Below are 22,020 nucleotides of genomic sequence, written 5' to 3'. Positions count from 1 at the left end.
GTTGGAAGCAACGAAGCGAGGGATTCCCCACAACGTGTATCTGTTCTATCTGCGGGCGCAAAGACCACGCTTTCCCAAGCATCGCAATGAGCAGGTAACACAAGCTGGCTGTAATAGTTCAATAATGAATATGAACTGACCAGTCGCTTTGACAATATGCGGGCGGCACGGTATACCCTTTGTCCAAGCGAGCATTCATCGTCAGCATCCAGGTAACTTGAGAGTCGCTTGAGAATAGCCTTAGCATGGAGTATTTTCACTCCTATATATCTAGTAGCAGTCTAGTATCATGTATCTAGATAGATAAACAAGTCCTACTGGCTGTCGGAACTCGGAATGAAAAGCATCAACCGATGGACCGAACCGTGGATGAAAGGAGGGGCCTGCACCGTGGCTGCACGGCTGCACCATCAACGATTCAACAAAGCAGCGTCACCGCCTGCAGATAGTTAGTTAGTTAGCAATATAGCTTAGTCAGCTGCTTCCGGCTGCTTCCAGCTTCAAATCAATCACGAGATGAAGCCCGGTCCTACCATCCGATTTCTCCGGTTATTCCCAATTTTCTATTCCTGTGTACGAAAGCATTGACAGTTTGACATCCTCCGGAGTGGGGGTGCAGGGCTTAGGCAGGGGCCGACACAGCCCGTCGTCTTGCCCGACTGATTATCTCACATAGACATCCATTGGATGCGCCGGATCGAGGGGCAGTCGATCTGCTGGTGAATTCGCCCTTATTGGGCCTCTGGACGAACTCATGAGGGGTTTACAGATGACGTCCAGGCAGCAAGAAATTTGCTCGGCGCAGAAGTAACAGTATCTCAGTACGAAGTAGTTCCAGTGGTTCGTCCATCTGGAGATGGAGGCCATGACCCCTTTTGCAGAGAGTACCTAAGTGGTACTACCGCTGGCTGGCAAGCAGATGGGATTCATGCACCCAAGAGCCACACCCTCTAGGCAGCCAATTTTCCATCCTCGCAAGACCATACTCATTCGACCGTTCCACTTCTTCTATCAACTTCTAGCCTTGTGGCGTCGGTGAATTACTGGGGTCTAATTAATGGGATAAATCTTAACGTTCGGGGTACCCGGCGGCTTCCGCAAATCCTCCTGTTCCTATGGATGGGGTCGCTTCAGCCACCATTAGTTTTGTAAATTGTAACTTTGGACGACAATCATCATAAGCCTTGGGGGCCGAGGATCAAAGCGAGAAATCGATCAGAACTCAACAGTGCGACATCCTCCCCACTCATATACGAGGCCGTGTTGCTCTGCTGCTCCCCTTTCCCTGTGACCAGACCCAGTCCTGGTCCCGTCGTCAGTTTCCTATTATTATTTCTATTATTACTATTATAGCTCCTCCTCCTCTTCCTCTCGTTCTTCTTCTACTTATTAAGACTCTTATTATAATTAGTATTATTCTTGTTGGGGACAAGGTCTAAGACTACAGCCGCACACCCCCGTTCACCCAGCTCGTGCATTAAGCTTTCCCTCCCACCACATTTTCGTCTCCTTTGGCGCGATGCTCCTGGCCCTGCATTTTTAAAGGTGTCAATTGCAGGGTGGGTGAAGTTCTCCTGTTGTTTCCCGCGCAGTACGACCGTGGCTCCGTCTCTTGCTCTCACTGGGCCGACCCAAACCGATCTTACTTAGATCAACCGGCAGTCCAGTTGACCTGACTGACAGGCAACCACACCGTGACATCTCTCCGTCGCGGTGGCCGGGGAGCTCTTGACACTGTTCAATGTGCTCTACTACCAAACCCCCTTCACGCTTCATTTACTTCCTAAACTTTTTCTAATCTTCCTTTGCGCGTCCAGTCTTGTGTGTTGACGCGACGTGTCCGCTTTCAGCGACCCTGCTCCCCCGCACTTCCGGCCGGTCACCATGGTGCGGTTACCGTTGCCACAACGTCTCAGCACCCACCTGAGCACTAAAAGCAACAACCCAACTCCCGGTCAAAGTAGGAGCGCAAGTCCGATGAGAATGCCTGAACAGAAGCCGTTGATCCTGAAGGTCTCTGTTATCCGGGTGAGTAAGAGCGTCGCATCCACGGCCGCGCGGAGCTCAACGGAAGCTCTGATCAGAGTTCCGTTGACCTGCTAACTCGTGTTGTCCACACCACCAGGGACGAGATCTTGCAGCCAAAGATCGAGGCGGGACCAGCGATCCGGTATGCCCCATTCCACACAGTCAGAGACCTATGATATCCGTGTAGACTGTTGTAGCTGACAACGGCTTCTTTACGCAGTATTTGGTAGTTACTCTCGGAGACGCACGACAGTCGACACCCACAATCCCCAAGACATTGAATCCAGAATGGAACGTGACATTTGAAATGCCAGTGGTCGGCGTACCGCTGTTGGAGTGCATTTGTTGGGATCACGACAGATTTGGCAAAGATTACCTTGGCGAGTTCGATATCCCGTTGGAGGACATATTCCATAACGGCGACGTACACCAGCAGGTAGGCGTTCGCCCTATGCAACCGGAACCGAGTAGAGCTGACTTAGAACCTGAAGCCAAAATGGTATACACTCAGGTCGAAGCGGAAACCGACAAAGAAGAAGGACAGTATGGTGTCCGGGGAGATTCTTCTACAGTTTTCAATTATCGATGCATCGAACCCTACCGCCTCACCGACCGAGACATATCAGAAATTCAGAAACTTGGTCTGTGCTGGGGATGAAGAGGATGAATTCCTGCAGGTCCCGTCCATGATGCTGGACGATGCCGATAGAGACGAAGAGACCTCAGATGAGACGGATGATCCCACGAAGCCTGAGGTTGTGGAGAAGCGGAAACGTAGACTGCGTCTCAAGCGCCTGAAGCGCAAATCTCTTGCAGCAAGAGCATATCAGTTTTCTGGTGCTGGCAACGGGGTGCAGGGTATCGTTTTCATGGAAATCGTCAAGGTGACGGATCTTCCGCCGGAACGGAATGGTGAGGCATGCCTGCCCTATGGTTTTCGCGTTTGCTGACCCGTAACAGTAACACGCACTTCTTTTGACATGGATCCATTTGTTGTCACATCCCTCGGCAGAAAGACGCTTCGAACGCCGGTCGTGCGTCATAATCTCAACCCAGTATATAACGAGAAAATGGTGTTTCAGGTTATGAAACACGAACAATCGTACACCATCGGTTTCACGGTTATGGACAGAGACAAGTTCTCCGGAAATGACTTTGTCGCTTCCGCTTCGTTTCCCGTCCAAACTCTCATCCAGTCAGCTCCCGAAGCCGACACTGAAACCGGATTATATAAATTTGTGGACCCAGCATCTGATCTAACGGGAGCTGACCCGGGCTCTGTCGCGAGACCCCCTGAGATCAAGATTGCAATCAGCCGGTCCCCTTCAGTCCAGAGCTTGTCGACTTCTCCCAAATTCGGTACGACCCCCAGGGGCTCCTCTACTTCCTTGTCAAGCCAGACATTGCAAGAACAGTCGACCTTGCTCCCTCCGCGAAGTATCCCTGAGCAGGGTGAGAGCAGTAACCCGTCCACCCCGACAGCGGCCTCTTTCGAGGGCGATCCGATCGGCCCGCTCGAGTCAAACGGCCTTCAGGTCTATCGGATCCAGTTGGCGTTGAAAAACAAGGAGAGGTGGGAGGATAAGCACTTCCCGGAACTTTTTGTCAAGGCGAAATATATGCCCTACCGTGCACTCCGGCAGCAATTTTGGCGACTCATGCTGAAGCAGTATGATGCCGATGAGAGTGGCCGTATTGACAAAGTCGAACTCACGACGATGCTCGATACGCTCGGGTCAACCTTGAAGGAGTCTACTATCGACAGCTTTTTTGAGCGTTTCAGCTTGGAGAACCAGCCCAGTGAGACCATGGACCTGACGTTTGACCAGGCCGTCATGTGTCTGGAGGATACACTTCAGGCTTTGCAAAAGGACCCTGGCTCACCTCCCAAGAAGCTCACTCCCACTCCGTCGACAGCCAGCCGCGAGAGCGATGAGCAATCTAGTGGCGATGAGATCACTGTCGAACCAGGTAATGCCGATCCTCATACTACGTCCGTACCGACGCTGTGTAGCGATGAGCAGCCGAGTTCGGCCGAGGAGGATCTTCGCCCTGATGATTTGGGCGATGAACGGGGCGAAGAGCATGTTATCGAACTGAGGGAGTGTCCTCTGTGCCATCAACCACGTCTCTCATCACGGTCTGATGCTGATATTATCACACACATTGCTACATGCGCGAGCCGTGACTGGAGACAGGTAGATAACCTTGTCATGGGCGGATTTGTAACATCGAGTCAGGCGCAGCGCAAGTGGTACACCAAAGTTATCACAAAGATTTCCTATGGTGGATACAAGCTTGGGGCGAATTCGGCCAACATACTTGTTCAGGATCGAGTTACGGGCCAGATCAATGAGGAGCGTATGAGTGTCTATGTCCGGCTGGGCATCCGGCTGCTATATAAGGGACTAAAAAGTCGGGAAATGGAGAAGAAGAGAAGTATGCTTTGCTCTTGATGGTTCTCGTCTGGTCTGCAAATCACTGACATCTATCTTACAGTCCGCAAAATCTTGAAATCACTCAGTATCAAACAAGGCAGGAAGTACGACGACCCGGCATCGGCAAGTCAGATCCGGGACTTCATCAACTTCCACCAACTTGACATGTCTGAGGTCTTGCTCCCGCTGGAAAAGTTCAGAAACTTTAACGAGTTCTTCTACCGGGCCCTCAAGCCCGATGCTCGGCCCTGCTCGGCCCCCGAGGAGCCCAGAGTCGTGGTGTCACCCGCCGATTGCCGGGCAGTCGTTTTTGACCGTATTGAAGAGGCGACCAGCATCTGGGTCAAGGGACGGGAGTTCTCCGTTGCCAGACTTCTGGGCGATGCTTATCCCGAGGATGTGAAGCGCTTCAAGAACGGAGCCTTGGGAATCTTCCGCCTCGCGCCGCAGGATTATCACCGCTTCCACATCCCGGTGGATGGCGTCTTGGGAGAGCCCAAGACTATTGAAGGTGAATATTATACCGTGAACCCCATGGCCATTCGCTCCGCGTTGGATGTGTACGGCGAGAATGTCCGAGTCTTAGTGCCAATTGACTCGGTTACTCATGGCCGCGTCATGGTGGTCTGCGTTGGAGCCATGATGGTCGGAAGTACAGTCATTACTCGCCAGGCTGGAGAGAGGGTGTCCCGAGCTGAAGAGCTTGGATACTTCAAATTTGGTGGAAGCACTCTCCTTCTACTCTTCGAAGATGGGGCGATCAATTTTGATAGCGACTTGGTAGACAATTCGAAGGGCCCTCTAGAGACATTGGTAAGAAACACCCTTGCTGATCCTGGCGCATGGTCATAGCTAACATGGTCTTCCTACCAGATCCGAGTTGGCATGTCTGTGGGCCATAGCCCGGACATCGCTCAGTTTGAGCCGGACATGCCCAAGAAGACGGAAGATATCTCTCTGGAGGAGATGCAAGCCGCCAAGCGCAGAATCGAAGGCAGTCTGGCACCTCCGACCGATGCTACTGCCTTTGCGTAGTGAGCTTCGCTCTGCCTTGCTTCGCCTCCCAATTCCTATTGCGACGACTCAGCGGGGTTGATTCATTTCGGGCGTTTACAGGTACATGAACAGGGCCAGGAGCCTTGGTAGCGATTTCCAGCACACTTGTAAAGATTACAATCATTAGGCAGGACGACACGGGCAGCATGCAAGCGGGGTTGTATACTTGTTAGATACTAGAACATACGTAATGAACATAGGGTTGAATACTACTCCGTACTTATCCCCCAAGACTGTGTAGTCGATGATGTTTGCAGGCCCGCGGTGTCACCCCGAACGGGACTAGCGCCTCCCCACGCGCCACGACCAAAACAAGCGCGTGCTGCGGCAACTCGCAAGAGCCAAATCCCCCCCGTCATCCCGATGCCAGAGCTTGGCCCTTCTGCGCAAGGAGCCCAGGGAGTTTCCGCCATTCGATCTTCAATCTCAACTCGCCTGTCTCGACCGGTCGCCCGCCATTGTCGCGTCCCCTGAACCGTTGTTGACCGCGCAACCCGCATCAACACACGTCCCTCGGATCGCACCCCCTCCCGTCGTCGAGCTACCCGGACACCTGCGACCGCACGAATTCGAATCAATTTACACCCAGAACCAGAGATCAGAGAAGTCGGGGGAGTCTGTCAAAGCACGATCGTTAATTCCAATTCTTGTCGATTCTCCTGTTTCAACCCGTCCGGACTGAAGGATTTGCGGTGACCGAAGACCTATCAACACAGCGGGAGGAATTCTTCGCGGGCACCTCAATTCGCGGTTGATTTCTTCCCAGGAGGCAGAAAGAACAGATTGTGCGAAAAAGTCTTACACTCAACTTCAGTTCTTGACCCTTTCGATCCGTCGCTCCTTTTTTGTTTCCTTTGTCCGCCTACAACCCCGCCTTGACTCGGTCCTGACATGACCGTCACTGTTTTGGCTTCTTCTACCACTAAGACGAAACGTCGCGAACCGTTACTGGCTATCGATATGGCGACGTCCCAGGCGCAGGCGCGTCCCGCCGCGCCTGGAAGAAGCGGGGGAAGGAGGACGAGCGCGCGGTTGAGTTTGAATAAGCAAGATCGAAATGAAGAGAAGTTGAGCGCGGCGGAGAGGAAACGGAAAGCTGGTGAGTGAACTTGGGTGATTGATGGAAGCTTGGCTGGAGTACTCGTGATGGTGTTTTATGCGGGAAGGGTGTTGAAGTGCTAATGCCTGATCTTATTGTACAGCACCCTTTGAGGAGGATATTGAGGGGTTCCAGTTCTCGCGCATCACGACTAAAAAAGCCAAACCGTCAGAGGCGAAAAAGGCACCGTCACCTGTACCGGAAGAACCACCCCAACCATCACCCAGACGAGGGCGACCTCCGAAAAAGCGAGCAGAGAAGAAATCGGAGCCTGTTGCGGAACCGAAGAAGAAACAGACTGAGGGGACTGGGAAGAGAAAGACGAGAGGAGCTGCAAAGGCTGCGGCAGCTCAGGTTGAGCAAGAACCTCAGTTAGAGCCTCAACCGGAACCGCAACCACAGCCAGAACCAACGAAACGTCCTACACGCTCTACACGGAAACACGACCAAGCTGAGGTGGTACCCCTGGAGAAGAAGCGGAGGAAAGGCAGGCCGAGTAGTTCGAAGAGCGACGCACAGCAACAGCAACAGCAGCATCCGCCGCCGCTGCAAACGCAACCAGTGAATGGCTTTGTGTCTCCGGAGCAACAGCAGCCCGGGACGGCTACTACGATTGCTTTGCCTCTAGCGGATACGCCGGTCATCCAGCGCAATAGGGAGATGCGGGGGAAGAAATCCGTGAAAGGAGGAAACAGGCGGAGCAGTCTCGGGATGAGAGGACGGAGAGCCAGCTCCCTGATTGACTCGGGAGCGTCTAATGGTGGGTATTGTGTACCGTTGTGCTTGCCTGGGTGCTAATTATATACAGCATTGCCACATAAAAAGGTCGATACGACAGATTTCTACAAGCACATTGCGGCCGACCTGCCGGAGCCACGGAGGATGCGGCAACTTCTGATCTGGTGCGGCACGCGAGCAATCGGCGATAAGCCGTCTGGATCGCGCTCAGAGGACGAGAGCGCTCGTCTAGCGGGTACGTTTGGTGCTGAATATTGCTTACACAGGCTAACATATCACAGCGCGGGTTATCCAGGAGGAACTGCTGAAGGAGTTCTCCACTAATTCCGAGCTCTCCAACTGGTTTGGAAGAGAGGATGTCAACCCTCATGCTCTGGTAGTCAAGAAGGAGAACCCGAAGAACATCCTTAATACAGAGAAGATCCAGGAACTAGAAGAGCAAATACAGAGGTGAGCGATGTCTGTCTCGTATGCAGCGACAGGAAGGAGCTAACAATGGCGTTATAAGGTTACAAAAAGAGCGACATGCTCTCAATGCACTCCTCCGACCAACAGAAATCCCTCGAATCAAGCCCACACCACCTTCACAATCAGAACCCGACACCAACCAACCTGCACAGTTATCACCCGAGCCCGAGCCAATCGATTTGTCTCTATTAGAACCCTCGCAACGGAGACTCTTCGCCCAGATAGACCCCGAAGCTGCCAAACAACCCGCAGACGCCCAGCCCATGGAAACCGAGCCTTCGGCCTCGGCCTCCGAAGCAAACATCCTCCCCCAAATGTCTCCATCCACCATATCCACCCGACTCTCCCGCATCACCAGCTCTCTCGCCCCGACCCTCGACTCCCTCGCCGCAGGCATACACGACATCGACCTGTATCGCACAATGTCCGACACAGTTTCGACCCGCGTGCTCCGCATCTGCGCTGAGCGCCTCGACGAGCGCGACAGCCGCAGCAGGGTCCGCCGACAGGCAACCGAAGCCAATGACGGCGGGAACTCCCAACAAGACCTAAGTCTCCGACCCCGACCCCGAGAAGACCTCGGCCTGATTCTGGGGGCGTTGAGCCGGATCGAACGGCGCTCATAGGAGCCCACGCCACATAATATAGTTAGGGACTTACCTAGGTGACGAAGCGATAAATATCATGGGGTTCACATTCTGTTATGTCATGTATTTGCGGGCTGGGCCTGTAGTAGGCCTCGGAGTTTGATTTCATACTTTGGCTTGGTTTGGTTTGGTTTGGTTTCGGTTAGCAATGGAGTTGGGGTGCGTGATGGGGGGACAGATACGTTAGGTTAGGTTATGTTAAGACAGGATGAATACATTGTCAATGGACATACTATAACCATAACCATAACCAAACTGTCTTGCATGCACTGCACGGAATTCCCGGTCTTCGTTCAATTCTTTGATCAATTCCATATCTAATTTCTTCCACCCACCTGACCTACACAGTACACTAAAGAAAAACTTTACAAATTCTTCACACAACATACTCACTAAAATCCCTACCTATTCGAGCAATCGGACAAAGAATCCGCAGTAGATGATTGATTTAAGTTCTGACTGACATGCATGGCTAGTATGCATAAATTCTGCACCCGAAACCGGTTTTGTTGGATGTTAGGTATGCGAGTACTAGATATGTTTGTTCCCCTCCCAACCTCCCGCCCCTCTGGTCGTCGGGTGGGTAGGTTGTTAATTGGTGATAGTAGTACTAGTATTTGATATATCTTTGGCATGTGGGGTATTATTTGCAGATTCTAATGTGCAGTTTCATGGGTTCGGGGGAGGGAGTTTTGGTGAATTGGGGGGTTGGTGGGGGATAGTATATACTATCTGGGTAGAACTATGGAGATGATACTACAGTCAGTAGCATTACTTCATATTATTATTAGATGGGTGTTTACTTAATTTAGTGTGGTAGTAGTAGTATGGCGTAGGATGATAGTATTTGATGTTTGGCTTAATTATTCTATACTCTCTTTGTTTAGGGGAAGGGAGGAAGGAGGAGGATGGGTGGAGAGATGATACTAAATTGTGAAAACATAATTGAATAGTAGTACTTAGTAAACTATATTAGACTGTACTAGTTGTATACGAAATCAAACGTAGCTTGCTTGTTTTACTACTTACACTACTGATTAATATTCACCGGTGTATATATGTCCGATCTAACCATGTACTATGTAGTTAAGAACATAACACCCTCTACAACCACCTACCTAACGATAAAAACGCAATCACGATAGAAATGCAGATTCTGCTATCATCTATCTATTCCCCTCTACAATACTACCCAGTATGCAGGCTCTAGTCTAATTCCAAGTGAGTACCCCATTCCCGCGTTTCAAAAAATTTCGACCCGGAGTAAGGGGGCAGGAGATAGGAGATTTTTGGACCGCGAATCCCGCGTTTCCTGTTCTCGGAAGGTTTCTTATCAGGAAGATCGACAGCTAGTACTTCTCGCTAGCTGGGGTGACTGCCCCGCTTGGAGATACTATCGGTATTCGATAGTTTCGTTAGTGGCAGGTTAGGGAGGTGAGTAGGTGGGGAGAAAGAGTTAGCTGGGGCAATCAATCATGGTTTGGGACTATTGCATTCTAGGGGGTTGCGGATATGACCGGGTCAAGTGGAGGTGGTACAGATACGTGCTCTGTAGATAGGATTGACTAGAACATTTAGTTAGGTTGGTGGATAGTGGGTGGGAAGTAAGGAATGTAGAGAGGACCACGTGGGGAGAGAAGTTCTCCGTAGGTATTAGGAACTATTTAGGTAGCTTACACTATACTGAACCAGGTCTTATCTACTGAATAGGTCGATGAAGAATGCCGATCAGGTGGGATGAACTCGTGCACGGATGTTGACGCTAGGAGAATACTTACTCTGTACTCCGTTCTATCGGGCGATGTTTATGCAGGTAGGTGATTAGATGAAAACCCCTCGTTCAAGTTAGATGATACACACCTGAGGAAATAACTCCGGTTAGGATCCACCAATGACCTCTTGCAACTGATTATGCAATGCTCAGGTCGTACTCAATGCTGTTGCTGCTCTGGATACAGACCAAGTGGTACATACTTGCTCGTATATGGCAGCTGGAATCGGTGCTCTGCTGTGGGCAGCCATTGCCCAGACAGTCCGGCACATTTTGCTGGAAGAGTGGGAGAGTTTAATTGGAGGGCCGCAAGAGAAATTCCATGTGATTGTGACGGTGATCGACGTCGAGAGGCAAGCCGACTGGAGGTCTAGAATGGTGGATGGATGTCTTCTGGACAGAAATCAACGGAGGTCAGAGGACAAAATATCCAGCGGCTTTCCCTCCGAACGAAAGTTCTCGACACGCAGGTACCTGATCTCACTGCAGACCACATGACAGGAACGACCGGGATCTAGAAGGTCGATGGGCTGGGCGCATGGAAGCCAACCATCGGCTCAGCTCACAGAACTAGAAGGACCAGGAAGATGGATGGACGGAGCCCAGGTAGGCGACAGCAGGGGAGCTGGGCCGGATTGCCGATTATTCCATATTTTAGCATATCTGGTGTTCCAACCGTCCTCGCAAAGAGCCTGGTGGTGGCGGCAGCGGCTGTGATTGGCTTGGATGGCAAGTGGTTGAGTCATTGCTGATGCGACTGAGACAATTTCTCGTTGCCTAAGGAGACTACTCCGTGGTGTTTGCCACGTCGACTGGATGGTGATGTGGTAGTGGCGATTGGGTTGTTGGTTTTGCGAGAACGACCCAGGACAAGTTTCACATGGGAAGGCTACATAGATAGCCTAGGTAGGATACCTTTTCTGTATATCTAGTCTCTGAGAGTCCGCAAATAAGCTCCGCCCCACCTCTGTTCCGGAGTTAGCTGAGCCAAGGGACCCCAAGTGGTGGCTGAGCTATGGCCGGTTGGCATCGGAGCTCGTGGAAGATACCTACCACGCCTTCTGCTGGCCTCCTGCTGACCTCCCGACTGTACTCGCGCTGAAAGTAACTGCACGGATATCCGGCGACGGCATCGTCCTGCGAATTCCCGCCGAAGAATGCCACTACCCCACAGATCCACCAGACGAAGCAACGTCCATGAATGATGATAAGGACATGCGCATCCGCCGGCTCGGCTGCCTCGCCTCCGCGGTGTCACTCTGGCAGGATGCATCCGTCCTCTTGCGCTCCTGAATGCAGAATTAAGTATTGGTCCTTGCGTTCGTGCAGTGCCACAGCCATCCTCGGCAGCGTTGAACGGGAGCGAGCTGGACCCGTGATGGGTGGGACAGCTTGCTTGCTGTGAAGAGCTGAGGGGGTTGAAGGGTGCAGCTAGGCGGCAGGTACGAGGCTTATTGGAGCTATTGGAGCTATTGATGGCCAATATCTTGCCCCCGTCGACTTAGACTCGGACCCATAGAGGCGAAGGTTGCGTAGACGTATCTACTGCCCGAGTTTCGTGAATAAACAGCCCGCATACCGGTATGAACCGCAGCCTCCCCAGAGTACAGAGGAAATGAGCCCAGCTCCTGAGCCCGTCGTGTAACCAGGGCCACCCCAATCATCCACCTGGAGAACTCCTTGACATCATGGGAAGGGGAGTAACACAGACCAGCAAGGTCGGGAGGTCGGGAGGCCGGGAGGGACTACTGGGGTACTTTGGTCTTTGGGCGTGTGTGGACAGCGGGGAGAGACGGGAGGTCAAGATGGGGTCGCCTGTTATTCATATCCATGTTGTTGTTCATCATGACCTGCTGCACTTACTCCGTTTGGTATCTACCCGGGCCGTTCTAAATATATGGTACTGATCACGCCAATGCGATGCAAGCCAGGCAGACAAATATGGCAGTGGGGCAGCCACGCTAGCTCTGCTCATCGCGAAAATCATGGAGCCAGTGGATCTGCCGTGACGACTGAGGCGATGCAATGCAATGATTTGGGGAATGCGGATCGGCGACATTACCGCCATGCCGACCGGTAGGGACGCCCAAGTAAGGAGTTTAAACGACCTAGTTCCAACGTCTCAGGTTTCCTCGGTCGTGAATTTCGTCCGGAGGGGCATCGAACGCGAAGAAAAGTATACTATGAGTACTGCCAAGGCGTCATCTAGGATGCCAGCGATAGTTGTTAGTGCTAGAGGACATAGCGCCATGTAGACACTATCTAGACACTAGACAGACACATCACCTGGAAAGCATTTCGGCCAGTATCTGGAACCCAGCGAATCGGCAAGGCGAGCCGCTGGCAGGCGGAGCTCCGAGTGCACGGTGCCTCGCCGCCTGAGGGGGGCGCAAATCCAATAGAGGGAGTTTAGTCGGGGGATGAACGGTCATCCGTCGCATTTGATCAGCAGGGACTAAGGCGGTGCTAGATATGTACTAGAGTAGTAGTACCCAGGGGAAGGGGATGGAAAAGAGTGGAGAGGAGAGAGAGGAGAGAGGAGAGAGAGAGAGAGGGAGAGGGAGAGAGAGAGAGAGAGAGAGAGAGAGAGAGAGGTGGTGAACGGGACTGGATCTAGTAGGTGGGGGAGGAGAGGTGCCGCGACTGCATCACTTGCAGCTGCCTTTCATCCAATCCCAGTCCTAACCTCATCCCTTTCACTCATCCCTCTTCCCTTCTCACCCTTTTTTTGGGGTTCCATCCACCCACTCACTTCCTTGACACAGCCCGCCATGTGATGGATACCAAAGATCCCCCGAAGCTTCGTAATCCAGCATTCGTCTGCCTCCCGACCCACCAGCATCAGACGGAGACGGGGAGCTGCTTGTACCTACACCGTAAGTCGACGACTGATCCATATCGCCATTCCGATCGACAGACAGCTCATATCCATCCCTGCAAGCTTCATTAGTCACCATGTCTGGCCGGCTCGCACCATCGGTCTGAACGATCGGGTAGCCGAACAGCAGACGGACGCGTCGACCTGATGGCTTGCTCCCATTCGTGCATCGCCGTGCTGGTCATCCGGAACAGCAGCCACGGGCTCCAGGCGTCCAGACTCCGCGACTCCAGACTTTGGGTTTTCTGTCGGCGGTCCGGTTCGGGCGCTAAGAGGTTGATAAACCTGGTTCCTCCTTCCGGACCCAGCCACGGTTCCACTCGGGGCTTTGCCTCTAGAGCACCACTCCAGAAAAAGAAAAGAAAAAATTAGGAAGAGCTTGAATTGACGCTGGAAAAGCATTCAGCAGCCCTTCCGTCCAATGCCGTTCGCAATACCCATGGTTCCTCCTTTCCTTGAAAGGTTCCAGAAGGTCGGTGGAGATCCGGATTGACAGGCCCCCCCAGAATTCTCCACCAGGCATCAGAACACAATCCCAATCAGGAAAAAGAAAGAGCGATGGATTCTGGCAGCAAACCAATCTGTATGGGAAGTACGCTGTAAGCACACAAACGACGTTGGAGAAATCAAGAAAAAGAGAAGCAGTCGCGGTGTCTAGACCGGCGGAGACTCACCACAATACCCTCACCACCGGCAGGAGCTCCCGGGAGAATGAAGGGACTAGCTAGACAGCCGTACCGACCGGCAGAGTCGGGGTCTGTGTCTCCAGTCGCGTCCTGCTGCAATCCATCCATCTAGTGTCCATCCAAGCCATTGTGACTTCCCCCTTGGGCCACGGTGGTACCGTATCGTGGAGCCCGTGGAACCAACCGGTTTCGTCAATGACGGCGGCCGCATCCAAGATAGTAGCCAAACAGTCTGAGCGCCGTTCTAGTCCATCGGGCTTGGGTGTCACCCTCTCAACCTTTGCTCCTGAATTTGCTCATGAAACCGTTTGGGTTGTATCCTGAAGAGGTCAATAGTTTTCTGAGCGCATACATTCAGCACCTGTCAGGCCTGGCGGACGGACGAGCATTTGACTTTGGCGGATTCGTAAGTTAGACCTCGTTCTATTTTATCATTTCCCCTGTCTAGGCCTTGAGGGGTCTGTGATCCATCCACTCAGATTCGTCACGGTTTCAACTTCCCCGGCCAAGGCAGTGATTTGATTTCTTTAGGGTGGCAACGACGCCTCTTGCAGCCGAAGCAGCTTCTGATACAAAACTTCCCCATCCCCCTTCGCTCTTATCCATCCCCTGCCCTGCCAGCCCCCACGTCAAGCACAGGCGCCCAGATATTTTCAGCCCGAATTGTCAATTTCATATTATTCCGCAAGCCCTCGTCCGCTACACAAAGCCAAGGACAGATCGCGCACATCCACTCTCTTCATATGATCATCGTGGTGCTTTGAGCTCCGTGATTGGTCCTGTCTGTCTCTACCCCAAGTTCACATTTCCCATATTCGGCTGCTTTCGCCCAGCAGAGCACCACTTTCCAGATCGTTCTCTCTGTCTGTCTCTTCATCATCACCTGCTTGCTCCCTTTAATCTCGTCCCTCAGGAAGGAAATCGAGTATAAGCCCACCCTCGTACCTCCACTTTGTCACCCCTCCTTCTCATTCTCTTCTACGCCCCCTCCTCTTATCCTACAGAGGAATTTCTTCTTTTGACCATTCAGGCTGCTTTGGCGTTGGGCTATGTATCCGTGACGTATATCCATTCCTTGTGGCGGGCCATTTACCCCTTCCAACCCACCTTTCCGACGGCTTTTTCTCCGAATTCAAGTCAGCGAAAGTACCGTTATTATTATCTGGGCTTTTCATTCCTTTACCTTAGCTCAGAATCTGCGAGGTGCGTTTTGTGACCGACCTCATCGGATGATGCAAGTTACATATCTAACATGGTTGCTAGGCTGCTGGACCAAGCTAAGCACAACCAAGGTACCCTTAACGACATTGAACCCGAAAAGGAACAGCAAGAGCCTTCTACCATTCGACGTTATCACTGTTATCCGAGGAGTTTAAAGCACAAAGAAGAGAGAAAGAAAAAGAAAAAAAAAAAAAAAAACTTGCATAAGCAGAGAGGTAACACAAAGAGGACTGCAGATTCCGTGGGTTAAGACCAAGCTTCCGCAAGTCACGTAAAGAAACCAAAAATGGCTGGCGGCTATTTTGACCTGCCCATATCATCCTCCTCCAGGCGTTCGAGCCTTACTGATCTATCTGGAGGACCTAGCAGATCATCCCCGGGGCCGCGTGTCCTATCCCCCCTACCAACTCCCAATGAAAACCCGCAGGAGAGGTCGTTGGAACCAAGCGGAGCTCAGGGCCGGCTGAGGAATGCAGCAATCCCCAGGAGCACGAATCGGGTCAAGTTCACGGTCAGCGAGGCTGGTCTTGGCGCAACCACTGCTGGATCGACGTCAGAGACCCGGTTCGATGGAAGGGGCTCATCACTACCGCAAAGACCATTGCCCACCGCTAGTAGCATTCCATCGACAGTTAAGGCCTCCCCTGACCCCCAATCAGTGCCTCTGATCGATATTAGCCCCAGTACGCCGGTAGGTGTCACGGGCCTCACGATCCACCCAGCAGCTCGCTCCACAGGCTCCCCCGGCGATGACGATGAGGTCAGTAACGAGAAGGGGAGGGCCATCCACTCGGCACAAGAAAGAGCCCAGCGGCTGGCATCCTTGCTGCATCGATCTTCCAAATCTCCAAAGACAAGCCCTTGGTCTAGTCGACCGTCTTCCATCGCATCTACTCCTAGTGAGGTGGTGCTACCTTCAGAGGATGGGGATGAGATTCCCATGATCAGTCTTTCTGAAAAGCATTTTGACGACCTCTCAGACGACGATGAAGTTGGCCCTTTGAACGGCCGACAATCGATACGTACTTCCCAAGCCCACCAGCTAGTCAGACAAATGACTCGAAACGATTTCAGTTTCCTGACCCGGATCCAAGTCCCCTCTGCAGGGCTCCGGTCCGGGCAGGTTACGCCCCTTGAAGAAAGGGACCCCGATGCCTACGTTGAACGGCCGGCCCATTACCGTGGCGGGATCCTTTCCTCCTTACTCAAACTATACGATCAACCTGGCAGCAACTATTCGCGGGGCCGGCATGGCAGCTTGCGTCGAAGCAGCACCGGAGAGTTTAGTAGTCGAGGATTATCCCCAGACCCTACCTGGAAGTCTCAACGGCCCAGGAAGTGGTACGAAAAATCCCCTAACCAGTCTAGCACCTCCCTGGCTGGCTCAACGGCCAAGAACTCGGCAAGCTCCCCCATCGCGATGCTCAAGCGTTCCCGAAGCAGCGGAGCCATTCCAAGCGTGCCCAAGCGAATGGGTAAACCGCAGCTTGAGGATGAGATCCGCATCACGATCCAGATAGCCGAACTTCTCTCCCGCCAAGGATATCTCATCCGACTCTGCCGAGCTTTGATGAAGTACGGCGCCCCTACTCATAGGTTGGAGGAGTATATGAAGATGACTGCCCGCGTCTTGGAGGTTGACGGTCAATTCCTGTATATACCTGGCTGTATGATCATCTCCTTCGACGACGCGTCCACTCACACTACTGAAGTTCGGTTGGTCCGAAGTCATCAGGGCGTCGACCTGGGTCGACTGTCCGATGTGCATCTCATCTACAAGGAGGTGATTCACGGCGTGATTGGGGTTGAAGAGGCCATCCAACGGTTGGATGAGATCGTGAAGCAGAAGAACAAGTACCCCGTGCCAGTAGTTATTCTTATCTACGGATGTGCTAGCGCCTGCGTCGGTCCTTTCGCGTTCAATGCGCGGCCTATCGATATGCCAGTTGCCTTTCTGCTAGGATGTCTTTTGGGAATCCTCCAGCTTGTGCTTTCGCCACGCTCCAACCTTTACGCGAATGTCTTTGAAATCTCTGCTGCAGTTCTGACATCATTCCTGGCCCGGGCTTTTGGCAGCATCCGATATGGGGATGGGCGGCTTTTCTGCTTCTCTGCCCTGGCCCAGTCCTCGATTGCATTGATCCTGCCCGGATACATGGTGTTGTGCGCCAGTCTGGAGCTGCAGTCACGCAGTATTGTCGCTGGGTCTGTCCGCATGGTCTATGCCATTATCTATTCCCTGTTCCTTGGGTTCGGAATCACGATCGGAACCGCAGTCTATGGTCTTTTGGATTCTGATGCATCTTCGGACTACACGTGTCCGGCCAGCCCAATCACCAACGAATATCTTCAACATTTTCCTTTTGCAATTCTCTTCACATTTTGCCTCGCCGTCATCAACCAAGCGAAGTGGAGGCAGATGCCCATGATGTTGATGATCGCCTTTGCTGGGTACGTGACGAATTACTTCGGTACCAAGCGATTCTACTCGAGCACTCAGGTCTCCAACGCGTTGGGAGCTTTCGTCATCGGAGTGATGGGAAATCTTTATAGCCGGTTACGGCACGGCTTTGCGGCCGCAGCGATGCTGCCCGCTATCTTTGTGCTTGTTCCATCCGGTCTTGCTGCCAGCGGGTCGCTCATCTCGGGCATCGCGGCAGCGGAACAAATCACTACTACGCCGTCGCCCTTTTCTGTTGTCTCTAACGGGACGCAGGGATTTGTGGATGCGGCGAGAAACATGTCGAGTCCTAACTTTGACCGCGAGTTTCATGGGGTTGTCCTTGACATTGGTTACGGAATGGTCCAGGTAGCAGTCGGCTTCACAGTAGGCCTGTTCCTGGCTGCCTTGGTCGTCTATCCGCTTGGCAAGAAAAGAAGCGGACTGTTCAGTTTCTAGATGACCTGCCGGTCTCTGATCACCGACCACCCTCTATGCTTACCTTCTTTACCTGACACTTTGTCATCCTCGATTCCTGTTTGGATTACTCTTATGAAGCGGATTGCCGTGTTACTTCAGCGTGAATGTCCTATCACCCCTTGATCTGGGATCCTTTCTGTCCATGCCTGTCCTGCTCTGTGCTGTATCTCCTTGGTGCTCAGCCTTGCCATTCCTGCATATATTCGGCATACCCTCGTCTGGCTACTCTTTTTGTCTTGATTGTGTCTGATTTTATGAGCTTACAAGCGCTCCGTTGGTATATTTGTACGTCAACAACAGCCTGTGCTGATTCATTTCTTTTTGTTCCCTTCTTTCCTTTCCCTCTCACTTTCCCCGTGTTACAAAAGCAAAGGTACGGCGGTCCTGGTCTACATATTTACGTTTTGGTGGGGCTTTGATCTGCTTCTGATGCATCGCAAGTCGATTGATATATCTATACTGAGTTATACTTACTACCACTTACCTCGACAGGTTCCGGTCATTAGAATTAGACTACTACTCTAGATAGAAGATAATACGATTTCATGAATCACGATCAGATACTGTCCCCATCCTTCCTCCCCTCACATTTCTGCCCCAAATATGACGCATAGAACCGCCCAATGCAAAGTTACTTGTCTGTACGGAGTAGTAGAATTGTATATCAAACACAAATGACGTAATAACACAGATGTCTCACACATACCCAATTCCCTACCTACGTACATGCAGAAGAACAGATAAGAGACGGTAATCAAGGGAATCACACATGACGATCATGTAGTGTAACAACACATGATGTACAATGTACCTACATATGTAGGTACCACTAGCCGGCCATGTACCCACCCGTCCGGCATCGTGCGATTTATGACATCAGCTAGCTAGACAAGTAATAGTAGGAGTGGCGAGGACTTCGGTCTTGAACGTGGGGATGAGTGCTATGTTGTGGTATAGGTAGGTTAGGTATGTATGTTGCTACGTGGTACGTGGTACGGGGCCTTGAATAGACTTATGAATGAGGACGGAGATATAGACGACTTAACATGGAGCTACAGGGGCAGGAGAAAGAGGAAGAAGACGAAGAAGTCATGTATCATCGAGTAACAGAGTAGTGGTTTACTCAGTAGATGTCATTTAGTTTAGTATATCCTAGGGAATAAAAACAAGTAGCAACGATAACTGGACGAAAGTGCATACATATCCAGATGCATGTACGTACAGTATCCCACCCAATGTGGAGTGTAGCAAAAAGAAAAGGTAAGAGAGAAAATAGCGACGGACAGGTCCATTACCGTTCCAGCAGACCCATCCGATCGCGCGTAGAAAGCTCGAGCGACACCAGCTCAATGAGGAAGGAAAAGAAAAGTTGATTTAATGATTCTGGTCTCGTGTGGTTCATCAATCTGTTCAGGTGGAAGGAAGGAAAGAATAAGAGGGGAAAGAGAGAGGTGCGAAGAATAACAAGTTGAAGGGAAATCACATTTCATCCGAGGCTTGCTTCGTCAGACAAGAGATTGGTTCATCGACGGGGCAGAGTCCTGGCCATGTGTTCATGCACAGTGTCAAAAGGAGAGAAACATTGGCGGCGGATCTCTCTTAAAATCCTGCCATGACATCAAGATTAACCGTCTTGTTTATTCTGGATAGAATAGAACGGCGGTGCCTGCAGGAACTCAGATCCAATAACAGCAAAAAGCAAAAAAAAAAAAAAAAAAAAAAAAAAATCATCCAAGCTTTGCGCATCCGTTACGTCTCAGTCACATTATGTACGACGTTTGCATTACATGATCGGGGTCTTGCGCTTTTCAGCGCTGGAGAGCACAAGCATCGGAGTCTTGCGCCTTTCCTGACCCTGAGCTACCGTCTTCTGGCCAGCGACGACAGCAGCCACCGAGGGTGATCCGGTTCGAGAAGGAACCTGGTCCGCTCGAACCTCCGCAAACTTCCCACCAAAGAATCCGCCATCCTCGCTGATGGGAGTGGTATTGTACGGGCTATCTTGCGATCGGCGTTCTCGGGAAGATCTCTCCTTCCTTTCAGAACCAATAGCTCCATTCGCAGCAGCACGCAGACTACCCAGACTGGGCTTGCTAGAGAGGCTGCCACTGCGAACAGTGGCATCATCCCCATCAGAGAACGTGAATTCCTTCTCGCTCGCCGGGGTATTGGTACCACCGCTGCTATGGCAGCCGAAACTCCGAGTCTCTCCGCGCCGTTCAATACCTGCACGGACTAAGTTATGCACAGCACGGCGACGTTGGCGGGTCGCAAAGTTTTTGCTTCCTTCGTGCTTGGAAGTTGGCTTGGCTATGAGCTCCTCGAGAGACGGTGGTCCACGGGGCTGACGGATGGGATGCTCCCCAGCACGAGCCTGTCCGGGTCCGAACGTTCCAGTGGCGGGGGTTTGCGGCAATGCGGCAGTCTTAGGAGCGGGAGGGGTGATAGCACTGTTGGCCTTGGTCGTGTCAAGTGGCAACTTGAGTGCTGGGCTGAAAGACGAGCTCTTCTTGTGACCCCTACGGAAGGCATTTGCCGAGGGAGGAGGCAGAGGGACAGTCTCCTGCGGAGACGAACGGCCGCTGGGAGGAGATACAGGTTGAGACACATTGACAGGGGATTGGCGTGACTCGGGTGGTGGGGACACTTCGGCTCTGAAGGTGGGCACCGGCATGGCTGGAAATTGAGTTTCCTCTTCCTGGTAAGGAGAAGGCGAGCTGTCCTGCTGAAAGGTGTTGTCGTAGACATAGTTTTGCTGTCCAGTGAGGGGATTGTAAACCGAGTAGAGCCCTGGCTGGCCGGGAACGGGCTGCACCACTGGCTGCACGCCCTGCTGGAGCTGTTGTTGGTAAAATCCCATACTGGGGACAGGCATAGAAGGATATTCCTGCTGTTGCTGGACCATAGGTCCTCCCAGATTGAGACCTTGAAACTGCTGAGCCGCCGCAGTGACACTGATCAATTGCTGCTGCAACCGCTGTTGCTGAGCAGCCAAGAAGAGATTTGTCGACATCAGTTCAGCATACAGGCTCTCGTCAATTTGCGTATCGCCAGCGATGTCAATAGCCGGAGGTGCGAGCACCTGCTCCGGTAAAGTGTACATGGGACGTCCTGTGCTCATGTCTATACCCTGATTCAAGGCTAACGAGTGACGTGGGAATCCGGTTCCCATGGCGGTTTGAGGGACGCGATCGGCAGTTCGGTTCGAAAGATTGCCATATCGATCGCCTTCCAAGCCAAGGTGTTGCTGGCGATGGGAGGCAGAAGGCATCGTTGCTGATTTGGGGGCTGTCCTCAAACCAGCCAAGAGGTGCGAACGGCTGGTGCGCGGAGTTGAAATTGGCGCAGACGGCTGGGATTCATCGATGGTCGAGATGTGTGGTGGGGGCACGCTCAAGCGCTTGATATGGGAGCCTTTCCTCCGAGACGCGAAGCTGGCCCCGGGAACCCCAAGGGAACTGCCATTATTGAAAGACGGATTGTAGGTCATTTGAGCAAGACCGCCAGTGTCCATACTCGTGGTTGTAAATGGAGTATAAAACAGTATGTGCAATAGATGAAGAGAAACAGCGCTGGTAGTGCAGCGACCGGAGAGGCGATATGGTCGGCCACACAGGAACTTTCGGCGTATTAAGATATTACAAGGCTGAGGGTAAGTTCGAACACCCAGGAAATAACCGACGTCGGAGAACGGGGGTCAGTAGGCAATGAACGGGGCGAAAGTCCGGACTCCCTATGGTGAAGATGGTGTCAGCATGGAGTTGGGGGACAGGTACCGAATGGGAACCCGACGAACCTGCAGAATACAATAAGATACGCAAAGGAATGCGCCTTGCTAGAGAAGGCAGAAAACCAATGAGGGATTAATAACCAGGTGTACAAGCGATTATAAGACCGGGGTGTCAGAAGCCGCCGGAAGATGCAGCTGGCTCGAGGGGACGAGAAAGTGAGAGACGGACGCGACCGGATGAGAAAAGAAGACCCGTGCGAGGCTCAGGAAGACGAGGGGGTTGAGTTTCTCTGTGTTGAAGACAGAAGATAAGGAATGGGCCGGAGATGCTCTGCAACTC

At 52.2% G+C, this 22,020-nt stretch overlaps 5 protein-coding genes across 5 annotated transcripts; 4 read left to right on the top strand and 1 right to left on the bottom strand.

Annotated features, from left to right (window-relative positions):
• Window positions 1-1,884: 1,884 nt before the first annotated feature.
• On the top strand, window positions 1,885-5,501 carry BO94DRAFT_575579 (putative phosphatidylserine decarboxylase Psd2; the record flags this gene model as incomplete). The annotated part of the gene is made up of 7 exons (XM_025615082.1): window positions 1,885-2,028; window positions 2,126-2,170; window positions 2,249-2,464; window positions 2,520-2,940; window positions 2,989-4,467; window positions 4,528-5,279; window positions 5,319-5,501. The coding sequence occupies 7 exons, from the start codon at window positions 1,885-1,887 to the stop codon at window positions 5,499-5,501; spliced, it is 3,240 nt and encodes a 1,079-aa protein (XP_025467098.1).
• A 912-nt stretch (window positions 5,502-6,413) lies between these two features.
• On the top strand, window positions 6,414-8,453 carry BO94DRAFT_466764 (Mis12-Mtw1 family protein; the record flags this gene model as incomplete). The annotated part of the gene is made up of 5 exons (XM_025608178.1): window positions 6,414-6,621; window positions 6,725-7,381; window positions 7,430-7,594; window positions 7,641-7,809; window positions 7,868-8,453. The coding sequence occupies 5 exons, from the start codon at window positions 6,414-6,416 to the stop codon at window positions 8,451-8,453; spliced, it is 1,785 nt and encodes a 594-aa protein (XP_025467097.1).
• A 2,005-nt stretch (window positions 8,454-10,458) lies between these two features.
• On the top strand, window positions 10,459-11,538 carry BO94DRAFT_546732 (uncharacterized protein; the record flags this gene model as incomplete). The annotated part of the gene is made up of 3 exons (XM_025613306.1): window positions 10,459-10,715; window positions 10,764-10,851; window positions 11,200-11,538. The coding sequence occupies 3 exons, from the start codon at window positions 10,459-10,461 to the stop codon at window positions 11,536-11,538; spliced, it is 684 nt and encodes a 227-aa protein (XP_025467096.1).
• Window positions 11,539-15,316: 3,778 nt separating this feature from the next.
• Window positions 15,317-17,929, top strand: BO94DRAFT_467054 (DUF1212-domain-containing protein; the record flags this gene model as incomplete). The annotated part of the gene is made up of 1 exon (XM_025608195.1): window positions 15,317-17,929. One exon carries the CDS (start codon window positions 15,317-15,319, stop codon window positions 17,927-17,929), a length of 2,613 nt encoding a protein of 870 aa, XP_025467095.1.
• Window positions 17,930-19,733: 1,804 nt separating this feature from the next.
• On the bottom strand, window positions 19,734-21,464 carry BO94DRAFT_467042 (uncharacterized protein; the record flags this gene model as incomplete). The annotated part of the gene is made up of 1 exon (XM_025608194.1): window positions 19,734-21,464. The coding sequence occupies one exon, from the start codon at window positions 21,462-21,464 to the stop codon at window positions 19,734-19,736; it is 1,731 nt and encodes a 576-aa protein (XP_025467094.1).
• Window positions 21,465-22,020: the final 556 nt, after the last annotated feature.

The sequence above is a fragment of the Aspergillus sclerotioniger genome, assembly GCF_003184525.1.
Source record: "Aspergillus sclerotioniger CBS 115572 chromosome Unknown BO94scaffold_15, whole genome shotgun sequence".
NCBI lineage: Eukaryota > Fungi > Ascomycota > Eurotiomycetes > Eurotiales > Aspergillaceae > Aspergillus > Aspergillus sclerotioniger.
This window is presented reverse-complemented; position numbering and strand designations above follow the sequence as displayed.